This window comes from Myotis daubentonii, chromosome 2 (genome assembly GCF_963259705.1).
Source record: "Myotis daubentonii chromosome 2, mMyoDau2.1, whole genome shotgun sequence".
Lineage (NCBI taxonomy): Eukaryota > Metazoa > Chordata > Mammalia > Chiroptera > Vespertilionidae > Myotis > Myotis daubentonii.
In genome coordinates, this window is record NC_081841.1 from 197,016,217 (window position 1) to 197,041,000 (window position 24,784).

The window sequence follows — 24,784 nt, forward strand, 5'->3', positions numbered from 1 at the left end:
TAATTGAAACTTTGTTGCTTTGAGTTGAGCTCAGAGTTGGCCAGGGCAGGCAGGAGGGAAGCCTCCTGCTTGCTCTAGCTCTGTGGCCACTGCCGGCTGAAAGCAGGTATCTGGGGTTTATTTACCTTCTATAATTGAAACTTTGTTGCTTTGAGTGGAGCTCAGAGCTGGCTGGGAAGCTTGGCTTCCCCCATCATTGGGGCAACCAAGCCTCCTGCTCACTCCAGCTCCATGGCTGCCAGCCGCCATCTTGGTTGGGTTAATTTGCACATAGTCTGATTGGCTGGTGGGCGTGGCTTAAGGCATAGCAAAGTTACAGTCAATTTGCATGTTTGTCTTTCATTAGTGTAGATTGCTTTATTACACTGCTTCTAGTACAATATTGTACAGAAAATGTGAAAGTGAATATACTTGCATAATACATTTTTGGGAAAACATTCAGATTTTTCCCATAAAGTACAATGTTAGCTTAAATTTTTTTTTTAAATATATATATTTTTAAATATATTTTATTGATTTGTCACAGAGAGGAAGGGAGAGAGATAGAGAGTTAGAAACATCGATGAGAGAGAAACATCAATCAGCTGCCTGTTGCACATCTCCCTCTGGGGATGTGCCTGCAACCCAGGTACATGCCCTTGACCGGAATCGAACCTGGGACTCTATCCACTGAGCCAAACCGGTTTTGGCGAGCTTAAATTTTTTATAGATGCCTTTTATCAAGTTGAGAAAGTTCTCTTCTATTCTTAAGTAATTAATATTAAATGAATTTTCTTATATTTTATTATTATTGGTCTGTAGGTATGGTGAATTACATTGATTGACTTTGAAATATTAAACCTATCTTGCATTTATGGAGTGAATTCTACTTGGTTATGATGTATTATATATTTTTATACATTGTAGGATTTGATTTGCTAAAAATATGTTAAGAAATTTTATATCTATGTTCATGAGGAATGCTAGTATATGGTTTACTTTCCTTGTAATGTCTTTGTTTTTGGTATCAGAATAATGTTGGCCATATAGAATGAGTTGGTAAATATTCCTTCCTTTTCAATTTTCTAGACGAGTTTTTATAAAATTTGCATTATTAAATGTCTGTCAGAATTTCTCAGTGAAACCATCAGAGTGTGATGTTCCTTTGTGGAAAGGTTTTTAACTACAAATTCAGTTTCTTTAATAGATATGCTACTTGGGTTATATCTTCTTGAATAAACTTTGGTAGCTTGCATTTTTTCAAGGAATTTTTTCAATTCATTAAAGCTGTAGAATTAACATGCATAAAGTTGCTTACTATTTTAATATTTGTAGAATATGTAATACTGTTGCATCTCTCATTCTTGAGTTTGGTGATTTGTGTTCTCTCTCTCTCTCTCTCTCTCTCTCTCTCTCTCTGTTTATTTTTTAGTTATCATCATGGAACCTGCTTAGAGAGAGGAATGAAGAGAGAGAAGGGGAGAGAGAGAGAGAGAGAGAGAGAGAGAGAGAGAGAGAGAGAGAGAGAGAGAGAGAGAGACATCGATGTGAGAGAGAAACAATCAGTTACCTTCTGTACGCATCCCGATGAGGACTGAACTTACAACCCAGGCATGTACCCTGACTGGGAATCAAACTGGCACCTTTTGGTGCACAGGACAATGCTCAACCAACTGAGCCACTCTGGCCGGGATTCTTTTTTTTTTAATTTTTTTGATCAGTATGACTAGAGGCTTACCAATTTTACTAATCTTATCAAAGAACCAGCTTTTGCATTCATTAATTTTTCTTTATTTTTGTTTCAAACTTTCTTGATTTCTACTTTTATTTTTTCTTTCTTCTACTTTCATTAAAATTAATTGATTTGTTTTCCTAAGTTTTTTTGATATAGAAGTTGAAGTCATTGATTTGAGATCTTTCTTCTTTTCTAATATATGCATTTAGTGCTCTAGTAAATGTGTGATGGTATTTTCAAAGTCTACATCATGAATCACTGAGTGTTAACATTGATTGGGATATTATAAATCATCATGTCCCATCTTTGCATTTTATAGTTAAGAAACCATAAATTAGTAAGCATCTCAAAGTTAATGTTTGTGTTGGTTCACAAACTGGCCCTATTCGTGCAGGGCAAGGAGGAATAGAAGAAAGAAGCAGACCACTCCGTATGTGGTAGGCTTAATAAAAAAAGGAACTTATGAGGCTTGTCTTGAGTGGCTGTAAAAAGAATAGATCTCTGCACCCATCCTCATGAGAATCTTAAAAGTTTATATAGAGGCCTTAACTGTGTTCAGTTGCATATTCTGTACAGATGGTCTCAAGGCTATGTCTTTGAAATACCTCCCACTGTGGTAACAGTAGGCAGAGTATACATTCCGAAGGACAGAGGACGGGTGAGGAGCCTCTGACTGCCAGGGTCCAGCTGGAGGGTCAACTTTCGGTCATGCCCTCTTGATTACCTCCTCCAACAGTATGTTCCTTCATTAGTGTTTAAACAGTATCTCTCGTGAAACTAGTTTTGGGGTGTTGAACCTACCTTTATACTTAAAAACAGATTCTAACCTTCTGTTCTGCTTTAATCTTTGCAACAGATTGCAAAATTACATTCTACCTACTCATCCTTGAACCTAGAATAGCCTTTGGTGGAATGTAACTGCAGTTTTACTCTGTTAGTGTAACCTGTGTTTATATACACCCATAGTAGGGCCCAGATCCTTGAGGAAGGGGTGTGCTTCAGACATACTAAAGCCAAGGAAGGTCGAGAATGTCAGGCTGAAGAAGGATAGTGGATTGAATTCGGGCACAAGGACTGAATGAGAAGAATAAATGAATAAAAGGTGATGTTGAGTTTACACAAGAGAATAACTGGAAAGTACTTGCTGGCTATGTTTTATTGTGGTACACTTGTTTTTGTAGCAATAACTTAACCAAAGTAATCTATGTGCCAGATGACTTCTGCTGGTGGGTTTTTTTAAAAATATATTTTATTGATTTTTTACAGAGAGGAAGGGAGAGAGAGATAGAGAGTTAGAAACATCGATGGGAGAGAAACATCGATCAGCCGCCTCCTGCACACCTCCTACTGGGGATGTTTCCGCAACCCAGGTACATGCCCTTGACCGGAATCGAACTTGGGACCCTTCAGTCCGCAGGCCGACGCTCTATCCACTGAGCCAAACCGGTTTCGGCTGCTGGTGGTTTTTTTACTCTTGTCCACATATAATATGCTTCAAGCTTTTGGAGAATAAATGAATGAATGAATGAATGAATGAATGAATGATTGTCATGTAGTTGCACATACTATTTACCTGTCATAATCAATAGCTGGCTAAATCCTCTCATAGCTGAAATATCACAGGTTTTTGTTTTTGTTTTTGTAGACTTGGTTTCATGTAGTAAAAGAAAACTGGAAAATTAATGGAATACCAACATTAGTTAAGTTCCTCCCTCATCTTGGCCTAGTTCCATAAATTTACTCTCAGCTGAGAGGAACACGGTTTGAAATACCAGGAATTGGATTTAACTACAATGTAGAATCAGCATATCACCCCTTGTTAAAGTCCAGAGGAAAGGACTGCATGGAGGAGAACAGATGGTTATGTCTAAGGCACTAATTTCTGCTGGATTCTTAATTCAGCCAAGAAGAAAGGGACCAGCAGCCTCCCCTCCCCTTGGCTGCTGTGTTTTGTCATGTAAGCCAGAAACAACTGCGGGGGGCTGTTGAGGAGCTGCAGAAGGCTAAACCCTCCATCCTTTAAAAAAATAATAGTCATAATTTTCCCACCCTTATTCATCAGTTTTCAAAATTTTAGTACATTTACTAGTATATGAAACGGCAAATCAGTCGGCAGGTGAAAAAAAAGTGGGGCAGGCTGAGTTGAAATGTAGTTAAGAGCAGGTGGCAGGAGGGAGAGGGCTGTGCATGGTGCTGCATAACCATGTGTGCCCAATCACATTAGGATGAAGACTGTGCTATATCCTCGATGAGAAAATTACCAGTCAGAATGCATGATTACACTGGTTAAGCGCAGCTCAGTAGTTTGGGGCTAACTTTACATATGCATATTTTTCTGTGGGCTGACTTCTGAGAAGAGATTCTGAATCAAAATTAGATTGCCAGGAAAGATGAGGATAAGGAAGAAATTATAGAATACTGACCATGTGTTTGAGAAAGACAAGCAGAACTGAATTTGACCACAGTTTTGTTTCCTCTGCTTTAACTTCAGTTTAATTAATTAGAAGACATATATATATATATATATATATCTGAAATATATATATATATATATATATATATATATATATATATATATACACACACACACACTTCAGATCAACAAGCATTATTTTGGGACACCTACTGTAAATCCTGCCTTGTGAGACTATAGAAGATTCATATGTTGCTGTTTGCCAAAGTGGTAAAGTGGTTGTAGTTTGGGCTACATGAGATAGGCTGGGAAGTTATTAGATGTGCATGAAATAGTCTAGGCAGTATTTTATTAATTGCTTAAATAAAAATAATAAAGAGGCTAAAATATATGGTAAAGGCTGTGAGAGGTTAGAATAAGATGACATCAGTGTCTGGAGCAACTGGGGAAGAATTCATAGACTAGACATAGAATGTTTATTATAGTTAAGTACATAACGGAAGGCACACATGTATTCCAGGAATTGGGAAGAGAATCACATATAGAGATAGGAATATGTATTTTGTGATCTTATGATGGTAATGGGAAATTATCCTTCACATGTCAGCCTTTCTGTTAGAAAACTGGGTTCAAATCCTGGCTCTATACAAGTTATGTAATCTTGTACAAGTTAAATTTTATTTCACTTCTGGTGCAGAGGAATAAGTTATTCACACTCAAAGTTCATAATGCATTCTCAAAATTGGTCTATGTCAGGTGCCTTTCCTATTATTTATTTACTTATGTACCTTTCTCTCCATATCCTGGGAAGGACTTGACCTTGGGCAGGGCAGCTTTGTGTAGCAGAAGGGATCCTCCAAAGGGTTGCCAGATGAAGGCTGTCTGCTGACTGTACTCCCAGCAGCAGGGACAAGTTCTCTACTGAAGGGGATCTGGGCAGTGCATCTTCATGTCCATCGAAGTGACGAAACTCAGCTATCAGTTCTAATAGTCTGTCTGTTGATTCTATCAACTTTTCTAGATAAATGTTTTCATTGTTTGCAAACAATGAGTTTCAGCTCTTCCCATCTTATTCTTAGATCTCCTTTTCTTTCTTTATGGTGTTAGTGAGAAACTCCAGTGCTATGTTCAGTAGCAACAGTGACAGTGGTCATATTTTCATTATTACTAGTATTTAAAGGAATACAATAAAATTTTATTCATTAAGTGTAATAATTATTGTCGATTTTTCAATGATCCATGTGGAGATAAGAATATTCCTGTCTTTCCTTATTTTACTAAGTTTTTTTAAAAAGTATAAATAGGTGCTGGACTATATCATATGATTTTTCTGCATTGTTTGAGAATATTGTTTTTATTCCTTTAGTCTATTAATGTGATAAATAACATTGATTTTTTTTGTTGTGTCATGCTTGTATTTCTTAGATAATCTATTATTGATCATAATATAATACAAAAAAAACCCACAATATTGTATTTACTTTGTTAATTTTATTTATGGGTTTTGACATCTACTTAAATATTTTTACTTAATAGACTTTTCTTTTTTAAGAGCAGTTTTAGGTTTACAGCAAAATTGAGGGGGATATACAGAGGTTTCCCATGTATACCCTGCCCCACCTCATACATTCCCTCCCTCATTATCAACATCCCAAACCAAAATGGTACATTTGTTCCAATTGATGAACCTACATTGATACATCATAATCATCTCAGGGCAATGGGTTTGGACAGGAGTATAATGACATATATCCATTATTATAATGTTATATAGAGTATTTTCATTGCCATAAAAACCCCCTGTGCTCTGCCTATCCCTGCCTCTTTCTAACCCCTAGCAACCACTGATCTTTTTACTGTCTCCATAGTTTTGCCTTTTCCAGAATGTCATATAGTTGGAACCATGCAGTCTGTAGCATTTTCAGATTGGCTTCCTTCACTTAGTAATATGCATTTAATTTTCCTCCATGTCTTTTCATGGCTTGATACCTCCTTTCTTTTTAGCATTGAATAATATTCTGTTGTCTGGATGTAACCACAGTTCATCCATTTACCTACTGAAGGACATCTCAGTTGCTTCTAAGTTTTGAAAATTATGAACAAAGCTGTTATAAACATCCATGTGAGGTTTTTGTGTGAACATATGTTTTTATTTAAAACAAATAAACACCAAGATGTATTTTTTTCTGATATTCAAAAGAAAATAGAGTTGAACCATGGCTCAACATTCATGAATTTGGTATCTAACACTGGTGGATTTTCATCTGTTAAATCAATAAATCTCGCATGGTCATGGTATATAATCTCACTATTTAATAGTCCTCTTTTTTATAATTCTACATTTTTGTTTCATATTGGTAATATATCCTCAACTTCTTAAATATATTTATCATCCTCATTTAAAATTGTTGGTTGCATACTCCAACATCTTTGCTTCACTTGGTTTTGTGCACAGTTGCCTGCAAGAATTCTGGTATTCCGGACAAAGACAAGAACATTGTAACAGGGAAATATAATGGCTTCTCTTTGGAAGTATTGTTTGAGTAGGGTAGTGGGACACCTAAGGGGAATGTTTTGAAGGAGGTTAGGAAGAGGAGAATAGAGGTTGGGAGGAGGACGGGAAGAAAAGATTGTGAGCAATGAAAGGAGGCAGTCATAGAGGTTGATTGCTGAGCGGTATCAGAACATTGCCTCTGCCTACACAGGCTTCTTGCAAGCTCCCCCCTTCTCAGCTTGCTCTTTGAAGATCCCTAGGACTGGTTCCGATTTTGCCTCACATTGAAGTGCAGTCCAGCTGAAGCTGGAGATTGCTCTCTCAATGGACTTCCTTTTCCTTTTCATCTGAGCTTGGCAGCCCTAGAGGGGAGGGGAGAGGAGCAGAAAGGTGGGAAAGTAAAGCCTTGGTTTTTAATAGTCCACTTGCCTTCTAAGCACTTAGGGAGCTGGTGGAAAACCTAATTCCCACCCCTAGAAATTCTTATTATTAGGTCTGAAACCTTTCTTTTAAACTTCCTAGATTCTGAATCAGGTGGTCCAGGGGCCAAACTTTGAGAAAAATGGAGAGGAAAATAACTACCCAGATCTTGTCTGTATGGAGAGGGGCAGACAATGTGGTGGGGCCTTGGATTCCTGTACCCTACTCTCTGCTGTCCCCAACATTTCATAGCACCTGGAAAGGTAAACTTCCGGCTCCTTTCAGCTAGGTTTCTCTCTGGTTACTCCAGTTCAGGGAAAGGAGTGTCATAGGGACTCTGGGAACATCTGGTGAGTATTTATTGATTAAAACAATCTTCTGCTGAACATGTGATCTTTTGGAACCACCTGGCTAGAGAGGAAGATTAGTTCAGAAATTCCCAACTTTTCGATAATCGTGCTATCAGTTCAAAGCAACCTGTAAAAAGACTAAAATCTGGGACTTTGAGTAGGTAAACAGATAAGCTGAAAAGCAGGTGGCGGTGGAGCTGCAGGTGACAACAGAATTGCAGCTGGCAGGCATGAGCATGTTTCCCCTACAGGTCTGTAGAGTGGTATTAAACCAAACAAATAGAGCAGGGAAAATAAAACATGCTTCTGGGTATTTGACCCTAGGAATTCAAGGGAAAGTATTTTTGCGTCACCGAGTGAAGCAAAAGCTACTAGCCTGTTTTTCTACTGGCATAGAGGCTGGACCTTCTAATTTCACCAACAGTGAGGATCACCAGCCCTGCCCAAGTCACCAGCTGATTCTGCATGCAAAAATCTAGTTCAAATTTGGGAAAACAGTTGGCTATGGAGAAAAGGATGTTTTACTGTGTATGTTATTTCACACTGAGAAATGTTCCTAATACATTTGCTTTTTTAAAAAAGTTATGTGTACCTAGAAGTATTCTTGAAAATAGGGTGGATGTAAAATCTTTGAAAGTAAAGTCACATTTTGAGTTTACCAGAGGATTTAGAAATATAATTTTTTGTAAGTTGGAGAATCACTTTGTTAGGCAGATGTTCTACTGCTTTTGTTTGTTTTGTTAGTCCATTTTTTAAAAAATGATTGCTGTGTTTAAAGTGAGGTCTATTGGAGTTATCTTCTGTAGTCTGAGTCACTTGGCTATTTCTTTATCCATTAATTCATTTATTTCAGCTTTATCAAAGTATTATTCACAAGTACTTTGTAAGATCTTTAAAGTATACATTGTGGTGACTCAATATACGTACACACTGTGAAAGGATTTCCCCCATCTAGTTTATTAACACATCCAACACATGTTTATCAAATTTACCCTTTTGTGTGTGTGAGAACATTTAAGTTCTACTCTCTTAGCAAACTTCAATTATACAATACATTTCTCAACTATCATCACCACTTTTTACATTAGATCCTCAGATCTTATTCATCTTATAGCTGAAAGTTTACCTGCCTTTATCAGCCTCTCCTTACTTTCCGCTGCTCCATTCACTGGCAACCACTTTTCTATTCCTGTTTATATGAGTTCTACTATTCACTCATTCATTCATCTTAGGTTCTGTGCATAAGTGATACCATGCAGTATTTGTCTTTGTCTGGCTTACCTCACTTGGTTTAATGCCCTCAACGTCTATCAATATGTCTCAAATTGCAGGATTTCCTTTATTTTCATAGCTGAATAATATTCCACCCTACACATATCATACACCTTCTTTATCCATTCATCTGTTGATGGACACTCAGGTTGTTTTAAAGCTTGGCTATTGTGCATTATGCTGCAATAAACATGGGAGTGCAAATACCTCTTTGATATCCTATTTTAATTTTCCTTGAGGTGGGATTCCTAGATTATATGATAGTTCTTTTTTAAATTTTTTTGAGGAATCACCTTCCCACCAACAGTGGACAAGGATTTCCTTTCCTTCACACCCTTGCCCACACCTGCTATCTTGACTCTTTGATGATGCTCATTGTAACAGGTGTGAGGTGATATCTCATTGTGGTTTTCATTTGCATTTGTCTGCTTATTAGTAATGTTGAGCACCTTTCCATGTACATATTGGCCATTTGTATGTCTTCTCTGGAAATATGTGTATACAATTTCTTTGCCAATTTTTAATCAGATTTTTTGTTGATATTGAGTTATATGAATTCCATATATAATTTGGATATTAACTTCTTATCAGATATGACTTGCAATTTTTTTCTCTCATTTCATAATTGCCTTATTTATTTATTTATTTATTTATTTATTTATTTATTACTTATTTATATAATCCTCACTTGAGGACGTGCTTTATTAATTTTAGAGAGAGAGAGGAAGGAGAGGGAGAAAAAGAGAGGAATATTGATCAACTGCCTCCTGTTTGCAACCTGACTGGGGATCAAACATGCAACCTGGATACATGCCCTAACTGGGAATTGAACCCATGACCTTTTGGTGCACAGGGTGATGCTCTAACCAACTGAGCTAACCAAAAAAGCCAGGGAAGTTGCCTTTTATTTTTTGACAGTTTTCTTTGTTGCACAGAAATTTTAGTAGAAGGAAGAAAATATCTACTTAGTGGGAGTGGAAATAAATCAAATAGAGAAAATAGAAAAGATCAATAAAAGTAAAAGCTCGTATTTTGAAAGGATAAACAAAATAGACAAATCTTTATCTAGACTTACCAAGAAAAAAAAGGACACAAAATGAAATTATAAATGAAAGAGGAGACATTATAACTAATACTGCATGAACATTAAGGATCAAAAGAGACCACTATGAATAATTAGATGCCAAATTGGACACTACAAAAATTGGATAAATTCATAGAAATATGCAACCTATTAAAACTGAACCATAAAGAAATAGGAAATCTGAACAGACTACTTACATGTAAGAACATTGAATCTGTAATCAAAGACCACCCATCAAAAAAAGTCCAGAACCAGCTGAATTCACTGGTTAGATCCATGAAACATTCAAAAAAGAACTAATACCAATGCTTCTCAAACTCTTCCAAAAAATTGAAGAGCAGGGAATACTCTCAAACTCATTTTACAAGGACAGTATCACCCTAATACCAAAATCAGACAAGGGCAGTACAAGAAAAGAAAATTATAGCCTAAATCTCTCAACAATATACTAACAAACTAAATTCAACAACACATGAAAGGGCTCATACACCATGATCAAGTAGGATTTATTCCAGGGATATAAGGATGGGTTAGCACCTGAAAATCAATGAATGAGACTCACCACATTAACAAAATGAATGATAAAAATCACATAAAAGTCTCAATAGCTACAGAAAAAGTATTAGGCAAAATCCTGTATCCATCCATAAAAAAAAAAAAAAAAAAAAAAAAAACTTTCAGCAAAGTGACTATAGAGGGAATGTACCTCAACGTAATGAAGGCATGCAGGAGGCAGCCGGTCAGGGATTCTCTCTCATCATTGATGTTTCTATCTCTCTCTCCCCCTCTCCCTTCCTCTCTGATATCAATAAAAATATTAAAAAATAAAGGTGATATAAGACAAACCCACTGCTAATATAATACTCAATGGTGAAACACTGAAAGCTTTCCTCTAGATCAGGAACAAGTCAAGGGTGCCCACTCTCACTATCTTTTTGTTGTTTATCCTCCCCTGAGGATTTTTTTCCCATTGATCTTTTAGGAGGGTGGGAGAGAGGGAGGGAGAGGGAGAGAGAGAGAGAGAAGAGAGGAGAGGAGAGGAGAGGAGAGGAGAGGAGAGGAGAGGAGAGGAGAGGAGAGGAGAGAAGAGAAGAGAAGAGAAGAGAAGAGAAGAGAAGAGAAGAGAAGAGAAGACAAGACAAGACAAGACAAGACCCAGCAATCAATTGGTTGCCTCCCACACACACTCCTGACCAGGGCTGGGGATCAAAAAAGCAACCCAGGTACGTGCCCACTCTCACTATTTTTATTCAACATAGTGTTAGAAGTCCTAGCCAGAGCACTTAGGTGAGGCAAAGAAATACAAGACATCCAAACTGGAAAAGAAGTAAAACTACCTCTACTTGCAATGACATAATATACGTAGGAAACCCTAAAGACTTCACCAAATAAACTGTTAGGGCTAATACTTTTAGTAAAGTTGCAGGACTCAAATCAACATATAAAAATAAGTTGCACTTCTACACACTAACAATGAAATATCAGAAAGAGAAATTAGAAACAATCCCATTTAAAATTGCATCCAAAATGTCTAGGAATAAATTTATCCAAGTAGGTGAAAGGTCTGTACACTGAAAACTATACTATACTGATAAAAGAAATTGATGAAGATTCAAAAAATTGGGAAATATTCCATGCTCGTGGATTGGAAGAATTTATATTGTTAAAATGTCCTTATTACCAAAAGTTCAATGTAATTCCTATCAAAATTTCAAAGGCATTTTTTCACAGAAATAGAACATACAATTCTAAACTTTGTGTGGAACCACAAGAGACCCTGAACAGCCCAAGCAATCTTGAGAAAGAACAACAAAGCTGGAGTCATCATACTTCCTGATATTATATTACAAAGCTACAGTAATCAGAACAGTGTGAACAGAATAGAGAGCCCAGAACTACCCACCTATATGGTCAATTAATGTATTACAAAGGAGGAAAGAATATACAATGGGGAAAGGGCATTCTCTTCAATAAATGGTATTGGGAAAACTGGATCCCTATCTTATGCCATACACCAAAATCTACTAAAAAATGGATTTAAGACTTGAATGTAAGATCTGAAACCATAAAACTCCAAGAAGGGAACATAGGGGGGTAAGCTCCTTGACATCAGTATTGGAATGATTTTTTGGATTTGACACCAAAAGCAAAGGCAAAGGCAAAGCAAACTATAAAACAAAGACTACAGAACAAAAAAAGCTGCTGCTAGCCCTAACTGGTTTGGCCCAGTGGATAGAGCGTCGGCCAAGAGTCCCAGGTTCGATTCCGGTCAAGGGCATGTACTGTGGTTACTGGCACATCCTCAGTAGTGAGTATGTAGGAGGCAGCTGATCGATGTTTTTAACTATCCCTCTCCCTTCCTCTCTGTAAAAAAATCAATAAAATATATATTTTTAAAAAGCTTCTGTTCATAGAGGAGCTACTCTGTGCAGAACTCATTTTTTTATTTAAATTTCTTTATTAAGTTATTACATATGAGTCCTTATCCCCACATTACCCCCCATCCCCCACTCTCATGCCCTCACCCCCCTGTTGTCTGTGTCCATTGGTTAGGCCAGTGGTTGGCAAACTGCGGCTTGTGAACCACATGCGGCTCTTTGGCCCCTTGAGTGTGGCTCTTCCACAAAATACCACATGCGGGCGCACACATACAGTGCGATTGAAACTTCGTGGCCCATGCGCAGAAGTCAGTATTTTGTGGAAGAGCCACACTCAAAGGGCCAAAGAGCCACATGTGGCTCTCGAGCCACAGTTTGCTGACCACTGGTTAGGCCTATATGCTTGCATATAAATCCTTTGGTTGATCTCTCCCCTTTACCCCCACCCTCCCCTATCTTCCCTCTAAGTTCTGATCGATGCTTCTCTGTCTCTGGATCTGTTTTTATTTATCAGCTTATGTTGTTCATTATATTCCATAAATGAGTGAGATCATGTGATATTTATCTTTCTCTGGCTGGCTTATTTCACTTAGCATAATGCTCTCCAGTTCCATCCATGCTGTTGCAAATGGTAAGAGAAAGTACTTTGTGGGGATGGATCAATAGTATTAAGATAACAAGACATTGAGATTTTAGTCATAAGAATGAAGTTTAATTTGAGAATAATTATATAGTATTGCCATTAAAATAATGGGGTAAAAAGAAGCTAATAGGAAAATATATAGAGTAAAAAGGTCTCATGTGAGCCTTGTTGCTGCCGTTGTCCTTATGTGGTTTTCTGGGGGATTGTCCTGCCTTGCTCTGCTGGCCATTCCTTTCATAAGGACAGGGACTCTTGTTAACCTTGTTTTCTCCGCAGTCTAAACCTCCCTCAAACGAACAGGTGGAATCCGCACTAGTGTTTGCCCATGGCAGTGGCGGGGTTAATCCTGGAAGACTTCATGCAGTGATGTCTTTACAATTTTTCTTATTCCAGACATGAACTTTATAAGGGAAACCAAGAGACCTTGGGCAACAGTAGCCCAGGAGGATTTGATAGCAAATCATCCAGTTTTCTCTGACTTCAGTTACTGATCACATTGGCTTTATTTTTCACACGTCTCTAACTTTAACTTCTTTACAAGGGGCTTCTGGGGAAACAATAATTTCTGTTTTTCCCCCCCAGACAGCAAAAGGGAGGCCTAGATGAGGTATATAACATGATTTAGCCTTCAGTGTTCTCTTATTTCTCATGTGATTCTGCTTTAAATGCTCAGATATTGTGGAGACGTAGTTAGCTCTGTCCTCACACCACAGGAAAATGTTTCCTCCGTGCTTTGGTGGCAATATAACTTTCTGAGTCGCAGGACTTTGATTTAAGATGGCAGTGCATTGATGTAGCCATTTGTGTAGACAGACGGAAGTACAGATTTAGTGTAAATGTGTTTACACAGTCATGAATACTGCACATTCGCACCAAATACATTTTTCTACAAAGAAAATTTATTTTTTCCTAATACTTGTTTAAGATAAGCATTCCTCATTTCAAATGCCCTTTTACAAATGTCTTAGAAAAAAATGAAGTGACCCAGTTTTAGAAACTTTGAGGTCATTATTTTTGCTTTTGGAAAATGGACTTCTTATTGTGTATAGAAGAAAACCCAAGAGAGCATCTAGTTTAGATGATGGCACATGTCTTGGCTTGGCTGCCACGGCAACCTACCACAGAATGGTGTCTTCAACAACAGACATCTATTTCTCACAGTTTGGGAGAGTAGATGTCTAGGATCAACATGCCAGCAGGTTTGGTTCTGATGAAGCTCTCTTCCTGGCTTACAGATGGCCACCTCTTGCTGTGTGCTCACAAGGCCTTTACTCTGTGCATGTAGAAAGAGGAAGAGATGGCTGGTGTCTCATCCTTGTCATAAAAGGACACTGCTCCTATTGGATTAGGGCCCCACCCTTCTGACTCATTCAACCTTAATTACCTTCCTGAAGGCCCTATCCCCAAATTCAGTAAAATTTAGGATTGGACTTCACCCTATGAATTTGGGAGAACACAATTCAGTCTACAAGAGTGCAAATGCCCAAGATCCTATAATTAAAAAGTAAGATATATAATACCCTAGCCCAACAGCCTACATGTCTGACCACAGATTTAAAAAGATGACCACACTAGCATCTGGTGAGTCAGGTTCTTACAAGCATGGGAGGGACTGACTCTGCTTGTTCCAAACCCATTCCTTAAAAGCTGGATCTGCTTGTGCCACTGTGTCTGCAGCAATGCAGTTCACTCTGAATCTTGACTTTCGTACCAGGGGCAGCAGTTTCTCAGTTCCTTCAGAGTTTATGCTCCAAGCTCAGTCTTCATCAGCTCACCTGCTGAGAGTTCTTCCTCCAGTGTGCACACTCTGCAAAATGCCTGCAGTGGTTTCTTCGAATTCTCTCTGGTCTGCAGGCTCCCTGTTTCTCTGACTTGTACTGCAACCGTGGGGTATAGAAGTGGAAATAGTTGGGGGTTGGGCTTGATTTTATTTTTAGAATGGAAGGGAATCTATAACAATAATGAGCACAATACTTCCACACAATTGGTTTAATTAATCAAGGGTCTTGGGCTCTTGTTCTGGGACTGCCTCTTTCTTTCATTCATGCATTCAGTTACTCAATCAACAAACCGTTACCTACTATGTATCAGGCATGGAAATAGATTATAGGGACGTGACAATGAACAAACATATATAATTCCTGTTCTCTGAGAATTTATAAGTGGTGGGATCGTGAGCAAGTTCCTTGTTCTTTCTGAGATTTATTTCCCGCTTCCTAAGGAAGGACAATTAAAATGGTAAATCATCAATGTTGAAAGGGATTGATTTTTAAGATTTTTATTTTTTTCTCTAATTACTGGAATAATTATTTCTCTTAAGGAACTGGAAGATCCAAAAACAGCATACATAAGAAAAATTAAAGTCACCTGTGATCCATGATAAATAGTGTTCATCTTTTGCTGTGTTTCTTCCCAGACTGTTGCTACATCTATGAATACACATGTGTGTACACACATATATTTTTGTTTAGAAAATTTGGCATCATTTGTAGTCTGGTTTGAAATGGAGGTTTTTTCTTAGTATTATTTTATAGATATTTTTTATGTCATTGAATATTATTAGTATGCTTGTTAATGGCAGCTTGGTGATCTATCATATAGACATATAATATTTAACTATCTCATTTAGGACATTTAACTTATTTTCTCATTTTCACTAATATAAACATATGGCAATACATGCCTCTGATTGCTTCCTCAATATAAATTCATGGAAGTAGGATTGTCAGCTCAAACAAGTTTTTGCCTGTTGAATATATATTGCAAAATTTCCATCCAGGAAGCTTGTGTCAATTTATATGCCTATTAGCTAAATACAAGAGTCTTGTTTTTTCCCCTGTAAATTCACCCACATAGATTATATTTTGAAAAGCTGTGCTTTGTTAAGAGATGAAAATGTATATATTTTTAAGTTTAAAAATTACAATGTAGAATTTGGATGAACTTTTTATGTATCTTTTAGCTATTTCCATGTCTGTAATTCCTATTTATATCCTTTGCCTATTTTAATATTTTTTTCCTTATAAATTTGTTAGAGCACTCTTTCTCTTAAAGTTATTAAACTATTTTTTTATGTATTGCAAATATTTTATCAATTCTTTGGTTTGCCTCTTACACACAGGGTGGGGCAAAGTAGGTGTACAGTTGTGAATATGCAAAACAGAGTTTTTCTTATACTATCATTATTATTTATTGATTATTGTATTATTTTCCATAAGCATATGCATTTCAGATTAACAACACATTTTTTAAATTATAGCTATTAGTTCTGCTTCTTTTGCTTTGTTGTTTAGAAAACTTTTAGATCACACAGTTAGATATATTTTTCTAGTTTCTTTTTGGTTGTAAAGTATCGAGTCTATTTTGGGAATTTCTGTGTCTGTTTATTCTGCCACGTTATATTTGTTCTGGTCTTTTGTATACAAGGTTTCCAGTACCATTTCCTCTTCCTCCTTTTTATCCTAATCCTCTACATTGTAGAAAGTGTCTCTACCTTGACTTTCACAGTGATTTTCTGTGTGCATTCTGGTTTTGAACTTCTGTGAAAGACCTTCAAAATTTAGCTATGGTATGTTTACTGTCCTTACTTTATTAACTCAGACAGTACATCTTCATCTTAGTCAGTTGTCCTATCTTATCTTTTAACTTTTATCCTCAGTTTGAACTTTCTTAATGACATGAAACATGTACCATTTGAAACTTTCTTCTATTTTTCTAGTAAATATTTTGCAATGAAAATAATCCCTGATGTCTCCTCTTTGAGAGTTTTTCCAAAGTCCTGTTTTGCATTATAGAGTTTTTTCATAGGTGCCACTCATCCCTGGCAGAACAGAAATCTATTATGTAGGCCTGCCACATGTCCCCAGTGTGTGTGGCTTGGCTTTGGATCTTCTCATAGAATCTTCTGATCCAATTTTGTCTGTGGGACTTGGTATATTTTCACTCATTCTAGGGTGAGGACCACAAATACCAAGAGTCTGACATCCAAGGCTTCCCAAGAATGACTGACTGACGAGAGAGAGGGTTTCCATCTCCCAGGAAGAAGGGGAAGGTGCCCAGGGAGAGCCCAACTTCACACTCTAAGGTTGAGGGGTGTCGGGGCTGAGCCGCAGACCATTTTAGTGGCCCAGCAGCCCGGGTAGGAGGTCCGCAACTTGGGCCTTGGGCAGTTCTAGCAGAGGAGTTTTATTTCTTCCTTCTCTGTGTTGCTAAAGCCTCCTCCAGGACCCAGTTTTTCTCTTCCTAGGTTTTTAGTTGGTCCACCGTCCACTCTAGGTTTCTGTATCCAACCTCCCTCCTATGGAGCTCAGGAAAGGTACATCACTCTGGGAAAGAAGCCCACTCATCAGAGGAATCCCCACCACTCTCTTTGGTTTATGTGCAATTAACCTTGACTTCCTAGTGAAGTTATGCTCTGGCTTGTCTGGGGCTCAGCCCTGGCACCCCTCAACCTCGAAGTGTGAAGGGCACCTTCCCTTTCTTCCTAAGGGATGGAAACCCTCTCTCTCTCTCTCATCAGTCAGTCATTCTCGGGAAGACTTAGATGTCAGACTCTTGGTATTTGTGGTCCTCACCCTAGAATGAGTGGAAATACAGCAAACCTTTAGGTGGAGATACCTAGAAATTGGTAGCATGTGAGAACCACTCTTCTGTAATTATCAGGCTGTTTCAGACTTTTTTCTTATAGTTCCTGGCTTATTTTAGTGGGTTTCTAGAGGAGATATAATTAGATACCTAGGATGAAATAAGATGGTGAAGACTTAACTAGGAAATCAGGAATGGATCCTAAAGCTTATTTGAAATAACACCTCTCTTGCCAGCCTCACAACTGTGATTTGAGGATAAAATGAGCTGGTAAATGTGAAAAAATTTTAAAGGCTGTTTAGAGCATTATACAACTACAAAGTCGCTTTATCTCCACATTTTATGAGACCAAAATCAGGAGCCTTGGAAGCAAATTTGAGTTGCAATTTTTTTTTTAAGTTATATGTGATAATGGAAGATGTCTATTTAAGTGAAGCACAAAGCCATTCTATTTCCATGAGGTTCGCCCTCTCCTTTCACAGCAGCACATCTGAAATAGAAGTTTGTCTTGTTCCCCCCCAAGAGAAGGCTGGCCTGAATTTCCACTTTAGACTAGTTCTTTGAGTGCCAAGAGATTGTTTCAGCAAAAAAAAAACCAATCTGCAGATAGGTCTGCCCCCGCACAATGCCAGCCATCGGGGGCAAGAGCTCTAATTAAAATGGAAGAGTTGGTAATTTTCGGCCTATCTGGGAAGCTTAAAGCTGATGTGGTTTGAATGAAAGTAATGACTTTTGCTTAAAATGCAAATATTAATGCAAAAAAAAAAAAAAGAGCTGGGACTGACTCTTGGTGCAATTGAAAGATTATAATTTCTTTTTCATGCCTTCCCTTAGAGTAATTGTCCTTTTTCCTCCTGAAACTCTGCACTATATGCATTTAACATGCAGGACACTTTTTTCTCTTTAATGTTTCTTCCAGTTGGCAGCATGTCTGTCTTTTTAAAGTATTAGAAACAGTGCAAATGTTAAGTATTAATAAATCTTCGAAAAAGTCGTAAGGATTTGTTGTTGTGTATGTTTATTTGTGTGGCGTGAGCCAGTTTCAGAAATAGCTTTCTCCCAGGTCTTCTCAGTTTGGTTGTCTGGATAGCGTTTGTCACCCAGCCCCATAGTCTCATTTTAGACATGAAAAGCAAAAGTGACCACATTGTGAAAAGCACACGTTTACCCTGACACATTTGTTTCTATCAAAATAAAGTTTTAAAATTTGAATTAACATGCATTGCTTTGGTTTAAGGATGCGTACCTAATTACCAAGTATTGCAATAAAAATGTGTGTTTTGAACATTAGGACATTCACAAAGGTAGATGGAAATGTGGTTAATTATACTAGTACTGTACATGTGAAAAGCATTCCAGCTCCTTGCTATTTTTTTACTAATTACAATCATTGTGAGTAAAAAGTATACTTAATGAGGAGTTACAATGGCTTGAACATTGCAAAGTTATTGTTATAATTAAGGCAAACTTAAAGCAAGAAAAAATTAAAACTACCCATATTCCTCTACCCTAATAAATCATGCTCCCCCCACCTCTTATTGATATACTAATGATGTTTTATATAGTTGCAATGACAGTATATGAGCACCATTGAGTTTAGCATTTTCATTCAACATTCATTATGTAGAAAGCATATCTTTTTTCAATTTCCAACTGCACATTATGGCTTTCTGGGGGTGTTTGTCAAACACGCATTTGTTTCCCATTATTTATTCATTTATCTTTTTTTAAATATATTTTTATTGATTTCAGAGAGGAAGGGAGAGGGAGATAGAAACATCAATGATGAGAGCGACTCATTGATCAGCTACCTCCTGCACGCCTCCTATTGGGGACCGAGCCCACAACCTGGGCATGTACCCTTGACCGGAATCGAACCCAGGACTCTTCAGTCCACAGGCCGATGCTCTAGCCACTGAGCCAAACCAGCTAGGGCTGGCATTATTTTTGTTTATTTTTAGATAATACCAAAATGAACATCTTTGCTCAAATTTAATTTTAATTTTCTGTGGGGAAGGTTTTATTTTTAGAATAAATGGAAGGAAGTGAGATTACCATGCCAAATGTCAAGCAATTGAGTTAGTTAAGTGGTGGAGAACAGCCAGGTGAAGGAAGTCCCTGTAGGTGACTCAGAGTGTCCTGCCTGGAGAAATAAGTGAGTGAGCCATGTTGGGGGGTGGGGGGGGGAGGCGAGAGGGGTAAGGAAAGCTCACACCGCTGCACCCTGCTGCTGAATGGTGCTGAAGACACCCAGTGCTGAGGCTGGGCAGGTGTTGAGTGCCCCAGAACATTCTGCTGGGAACCTCTTTCTTTTTCTCAACCAGCATCCTTAGGAAATGGCCTTGGGTGTGAATCAGACTGACTGGGAGGCCCACTCCACACGCCTCTCATTGTCTTTGGAGTTTTTACTTCCAGTCCCAAGTCAGGGTTGGCTGGTGCATGGGGGGCATCGGATCCGGCCTAGGCAGCCTGGAAAAAGCAGTGCAAGGGGAGAGAGATGACCACATAGAAGGGCCACACCTGCAGTATCATTCCAAAATCAGGCTCTGTTTCACTTCACCCACACACAAGGGCAAAAGTGGTGCCTACAGGGGAGCCAGTCCTCCTTCCATCAGAGTTGGAGCTGGGGGAGCTGATGGAGAAAAACCAGCATTTATGCACAGCATTTGGGAACATTTGATAATACTCCTTAAACCCCAACATCTCTCCTCGTAGCATGGCTTCATAGCAGAGTTTACTATTTATTTCTGTTTCTTTTCAGTTAACAAGTTCTTGCTAGTTTATCAAACTGCAATTAAATAACCCAGTGAACTCTGCCTTTGCTGGTAAGAGTATTTATAAAATAAGGGTAATATTTTAGGAAAGAGAAAGGAAAAAAAAAAACAGCCACAAAAAGGCTGCATTATGAGATTTCCAATTTTGCCACAATTTTATTCTCTGGGAATCCAGGGCTTTGAATAGATTGATGATGTAGGAACTGTGATAAGAAATTTTTCTATGGTAACAAATGAAAAATTGAAAACCCACTTCAGCCATATTTGAGTTCTCATTATTATCACTTTGTCTTTTCACCAATTACCTGTCTGCTGTGCTTTTCACCAGCCTAGGCTCTGTGGCCACAGTCAGCAGCTGTAGGTTTTCTTCATTTTTGAATGTTTTTGTCTATAGCAGTATATTCCTAATGTTACCACTACCCCTTCTTACAAAAGGCATACAGAACTGTAGGAAATGTGTACATATTTTAGTAGTCAACATATTTATCTGGAAAAAGAAAAAATACCAGTTTGCACTGAGTCGTTCTCAAAAATGTGGAGACTGAACAGTAGAGTTGAAATCATTTGACACAGGTTCACATAGGTCTCTATTTCTCTGTCCTACTAATCTTCCAGATAAGCCTGGCTTTAAAATTACTATGCATCCTAACCCTGGGCAGTGTGGCTTAGTTGGTTGAGCACCACCCCATCCAATGAAGGGTCATGGGTTCAATTTCCAGTCAGGGCACATACTCTGTGAGTTCTGTTCCCCCATTGGGGTGCGTATGGGAGGCAAGTGAACAACTGATCAAGGTTTCTTTCTCACATTGACGTTTCTCTCTTCCTTTCTCTCTCACTCTCAAAAAAATTCAATTAAAATAAATAAAATTACTATGCATCCTAGAAATGGATACAAATGTATTACGAATCAAACTTCAGTGCTTCTACATATTTTTCATGTCACAATAGCACTTTTAAACCCATTTAAAGGCCTTCAAAGCATTCAGGGACTGTTTAGAAGCACAGTGTTCTTGCTCTAAGCATAAAAAAAGAATTAAAAAAGTGATTAATGAGGAAAACCAGACAGGAAGGATTTACCATATATCTTGTAAACAAGAGGCAATTTGCTGTGTGGCTAATCAATGAAGACAAACCATCATCCAGGAGATTGGCTAGAACCCAACTGTCAGTAAAGGCAAAATGGAGCTGAGGCCTGGAAAAAGAGAAATAATCTCTGAGTAAAAGAAGGCGATGGAGGATTAGAATTAGGTAGAAATGAATTCAAGGCAAATTCACATTATAGATTCCACATATAAGTGGAATCTAATGAACAAAATAAACTGATAAACAAAATAGATCCAGAGACAAAGGAGCATGGAACAGACTGGCGAATCTCAGAGGGAGTGAAGGAGGAGGGGAGATGAGATTAACCAGAGAATTTACACGCATATATGCATAACCCATAGACACAGACACTAGTGCGGTGCAGGCCTGGTTGGGGCAGGGCAGAGCAGGATGGAGGGAGTCAATGGGGTGTCAGGGGGGGAGGGGGATGGGGATATCTGTAATACTTTCAATAATAAAGATAAATTAGAAAAAATCACATTATAGAGAATATAGTAGAACTGCAATGTTCTTTAAAGTCGAGGGGATTTTGGGTGGAGTCTCAATTGAACAAAAGAGTAGAGGAAAGATGGGACTAAAGAAAGGTCATTTTCTCCAGTCTGAGCGTGGACTCCTCAGCAGGCAGAAATCCATAGTCCTGCTAATCCTGCAGGACAGGAGGCAGAGCTTGAGCTCTGAGCAGACCTCAGATGAACAGATGATATTTTTTGTTTGCTCATGACATCTGACATTGGGAAGCTCTTTTGATAGCTTATTATTGAGGTTCAGGCATGGGATCCAAGGAGAGGGCTTCTGTTGGAGATGCTGTGGTGCCTGACTCCCAGGAGCCTGGCTCCTTAGGGCAGGGCACAGGAGTGAGAGAGAAAGTAGAGAACCTGGCTCTTCATCATAGTTGATCCCTGTATTATTCCTTCTGCTAACCTGTTCTTACTTTTGAGAACAATTAAATATATTATCCATTCCAAGCTAAAAGATCCCAAAGCTCTTACCTTTCTTCATTAAGTGTGTTTTCTAATCCTCAAATTATGTTGGCTTTATGACCTTGGGCAGGTCACTAAACCTATCTGAGCTTTATCCCACTTAACTCACAGGAGCGTGCAGAAGTGTTTTCTAATAAAAGTGCTTCTTGGCATTTGCAGTCACTGGCTGTGTTTGCAAGGATTTAAAATGCCTTCTCTTTTTCAGTATCTGCTTTTGCTTTTCCTTCCCAGAGTCGAAAACATGCAAGCAAAGTCCGACTGTACTACATGCTTCACCCCAGGGACGGTGGGTGTCCTGCCAAGAGGCTCCGGTCAGAAAATGTGAGTATCTGGCACCTTGTGATATCCTTAGGCAATTTGTTGTGTTTGCTAAGAACTTTGCAGATCAAGGAATTGTAGCCGCATCCAGCTTAGTGGGAAAGCTGAGTGAGTGGAAACAGTTCTCGTTAAGTATTATAAAAAATATTACATGTAAGGAAGCCTTCCCTTTTTCCTGCCAGAACTTGCCAATGTGGTAATGAGGACTTTTTGATGACACTGCGCTGGGACCAGGCAAAGGTCCCTAAAGAATGCGCAGAAGTGCCAGTACAGAGCGGGGCTGGGTGAGAGACAAGAGCCATCAGAAGACAGAGCAGGGAACATGACCTAAGAGGCAAACCTGCTAGAATAACAGATACTTTGCTTTTTACATATTTTATTTTCTCTTTGGCGTGTAAAACAGGATGCCAATTTGTTCATTTATAATGAGGACTGTACGTATCTTGCAAATAAAAAATAATCAGTTCTTTATTTCTGTGAGTCTGTTTTGTTTGTTCATTTGTTTTGATTTTCTAAGAAAAATTCCGTGTATAAGTGAAATCATGTGGTATTTGCCTTTCTCTGTATGACTTATTTCAATTAACATAATACCCTCTACATCCATTCATGTTGTTGCAAATGGATTTCATTATTTTTATCACTGAGCAATATTCTAATATATGTAAACATCTTATTTATCCATTCAACCCATTCATCTAGCAATGGACACATAGGTTGCTTTCATATTTTGGCTATTACTAGTAATGCTGCAATGAATATAGGTAGGCATATATCTTTTCAAACTAGTGTTCTCATTTTCTTTGGGTAAATACCCAGAAGTGCAATTGCTGGGTTGCATAGTAGCTCTATTTTTAGGTTTTTGAGGCATTTCCATAGTGTTTTCCATAGTGGCTGCACCAATTTGCAGTCCTACCAACAATGAGAGACATAGTCATAGCTATGAGAAACACTGAGGATTAGACACAGACATTCCTTACCCTCTGAGTCCGGAGGAGGCTGCAGGTATAGAACTTATACCCTTCTCAGCTTGTGCTCCTGTTTCCTTTGCTGCCACATAGATGCCTGTCTTCTTTCTTAAAAATTACTACATAATCATTGAAGAAACTTGACAAAGGCTGCACCTGTATATTCTTCACAAGGAAGAAAAGAGAGAGGGAGAGTGACATATGACCAAAGATAGTGAGCATCCAGACTGGTGTTGTTATTGAATTCCAAGCATGCCTGTTAGCATCACAAAGTGAACTGCTCATACGCAGATACTGGTAATCTGGAACACTGTAGAGTTTTCTTTTCTGCCTCAGTGAAGCAGCATTTAGAGCTTGTTGGAGGGAAAGGATGCCATGAATACTTTGCAAGTGCTACGACATGGGACTGAGTCTAGTTCCGCCAGTGCTCAGCCTTATGGCCTTGGACAGGTAATTGATCTCTGTGAGCCTCAGTTTCCTCAATACTGCTAAATAATCATACTTTCTCACTGGTCTTTTGAATATGAAATGAAAGAATAGGTAGTGAGGTGCATTGTTACATGTCAGGCACTGAGGAAGGAGAGGTAAATAAGACACAGACTTGTATAAAAGAAACTCATAATATAGTGAGGGAGATTAACATCGTATAAAAAATAGCTATAATGTCACCCTGTAGGTGTTTCTTAACATTCTTCACAAAGTCCCATGGAAACAAAGGACAAGTGATTATGCCAGGGCAATCCTACCAGGGAAGGTGTTACTCAAGAGTTGGCACTTGAGTTGGGGTCTTCGGGCTTGAATGGATTGTACTGATGGAGGCAGTCGGAGTGAGAAAGGAAGACAGGGGCATTCTATCAAAAGGATGTATGCAAGCACAGGAGAGTCGGCCTAAGCCAGTTCTGTGTTACCTCAGAGTCCTTTAGCTACACTGGAGTCATGCTTTCCATCAGGTATCTATTAGAAGAGAGACAGAATTAGTTTTTTTCCCTTCGAAGTTATCCAGCAAAGCGGTCTGTATTGCATTACTCAATAGCCATTTAGTGTCTTATCCCAAGAGTCAGAGACATTGAGTGCAGGGACACTTGACAATGAGCTGAATCTATTCAAATTCTCAGCATGAATGTTCCACTTTTATCTGGGCTTCTGGGGAGGGCGTGGTCAGACAGACAGGAAGGGGGCGCTGGACGCAAGCTGTGCTCCTCCAAGACACGGTGTTGCCACTCTGGTCAGACCCATGATTCACCCACTCAGGCTCTGGTTCTGCCAGCAACCTTGAGATCAGTTTATGGAG

At 38.5% G+C, this 24,784-nt stretch overlaps 1 protein-coding gene across 1 annotated transcript in view; it reads left to right on the plus strand.

Annotated features, from left to right (window-relative positions):
• Positions 1-24,784, plus strand: part of ZMAT4 (zinc finger matrin-type 4) — a 346,538-nt gene that overhangs the window by 111,929 nt on the left and 209,825 nt on the right. The window contains exon 3 of the mRNA XM_059681097.1: positions 22,442-22,531. Coding sequence (XP_059537080.1) covers positions 22,442-22,531 — 90 coding nt within the window. The remainder of the gene's footprint in view (positions 1-22,441; positions 22,532-24,784) is intronic.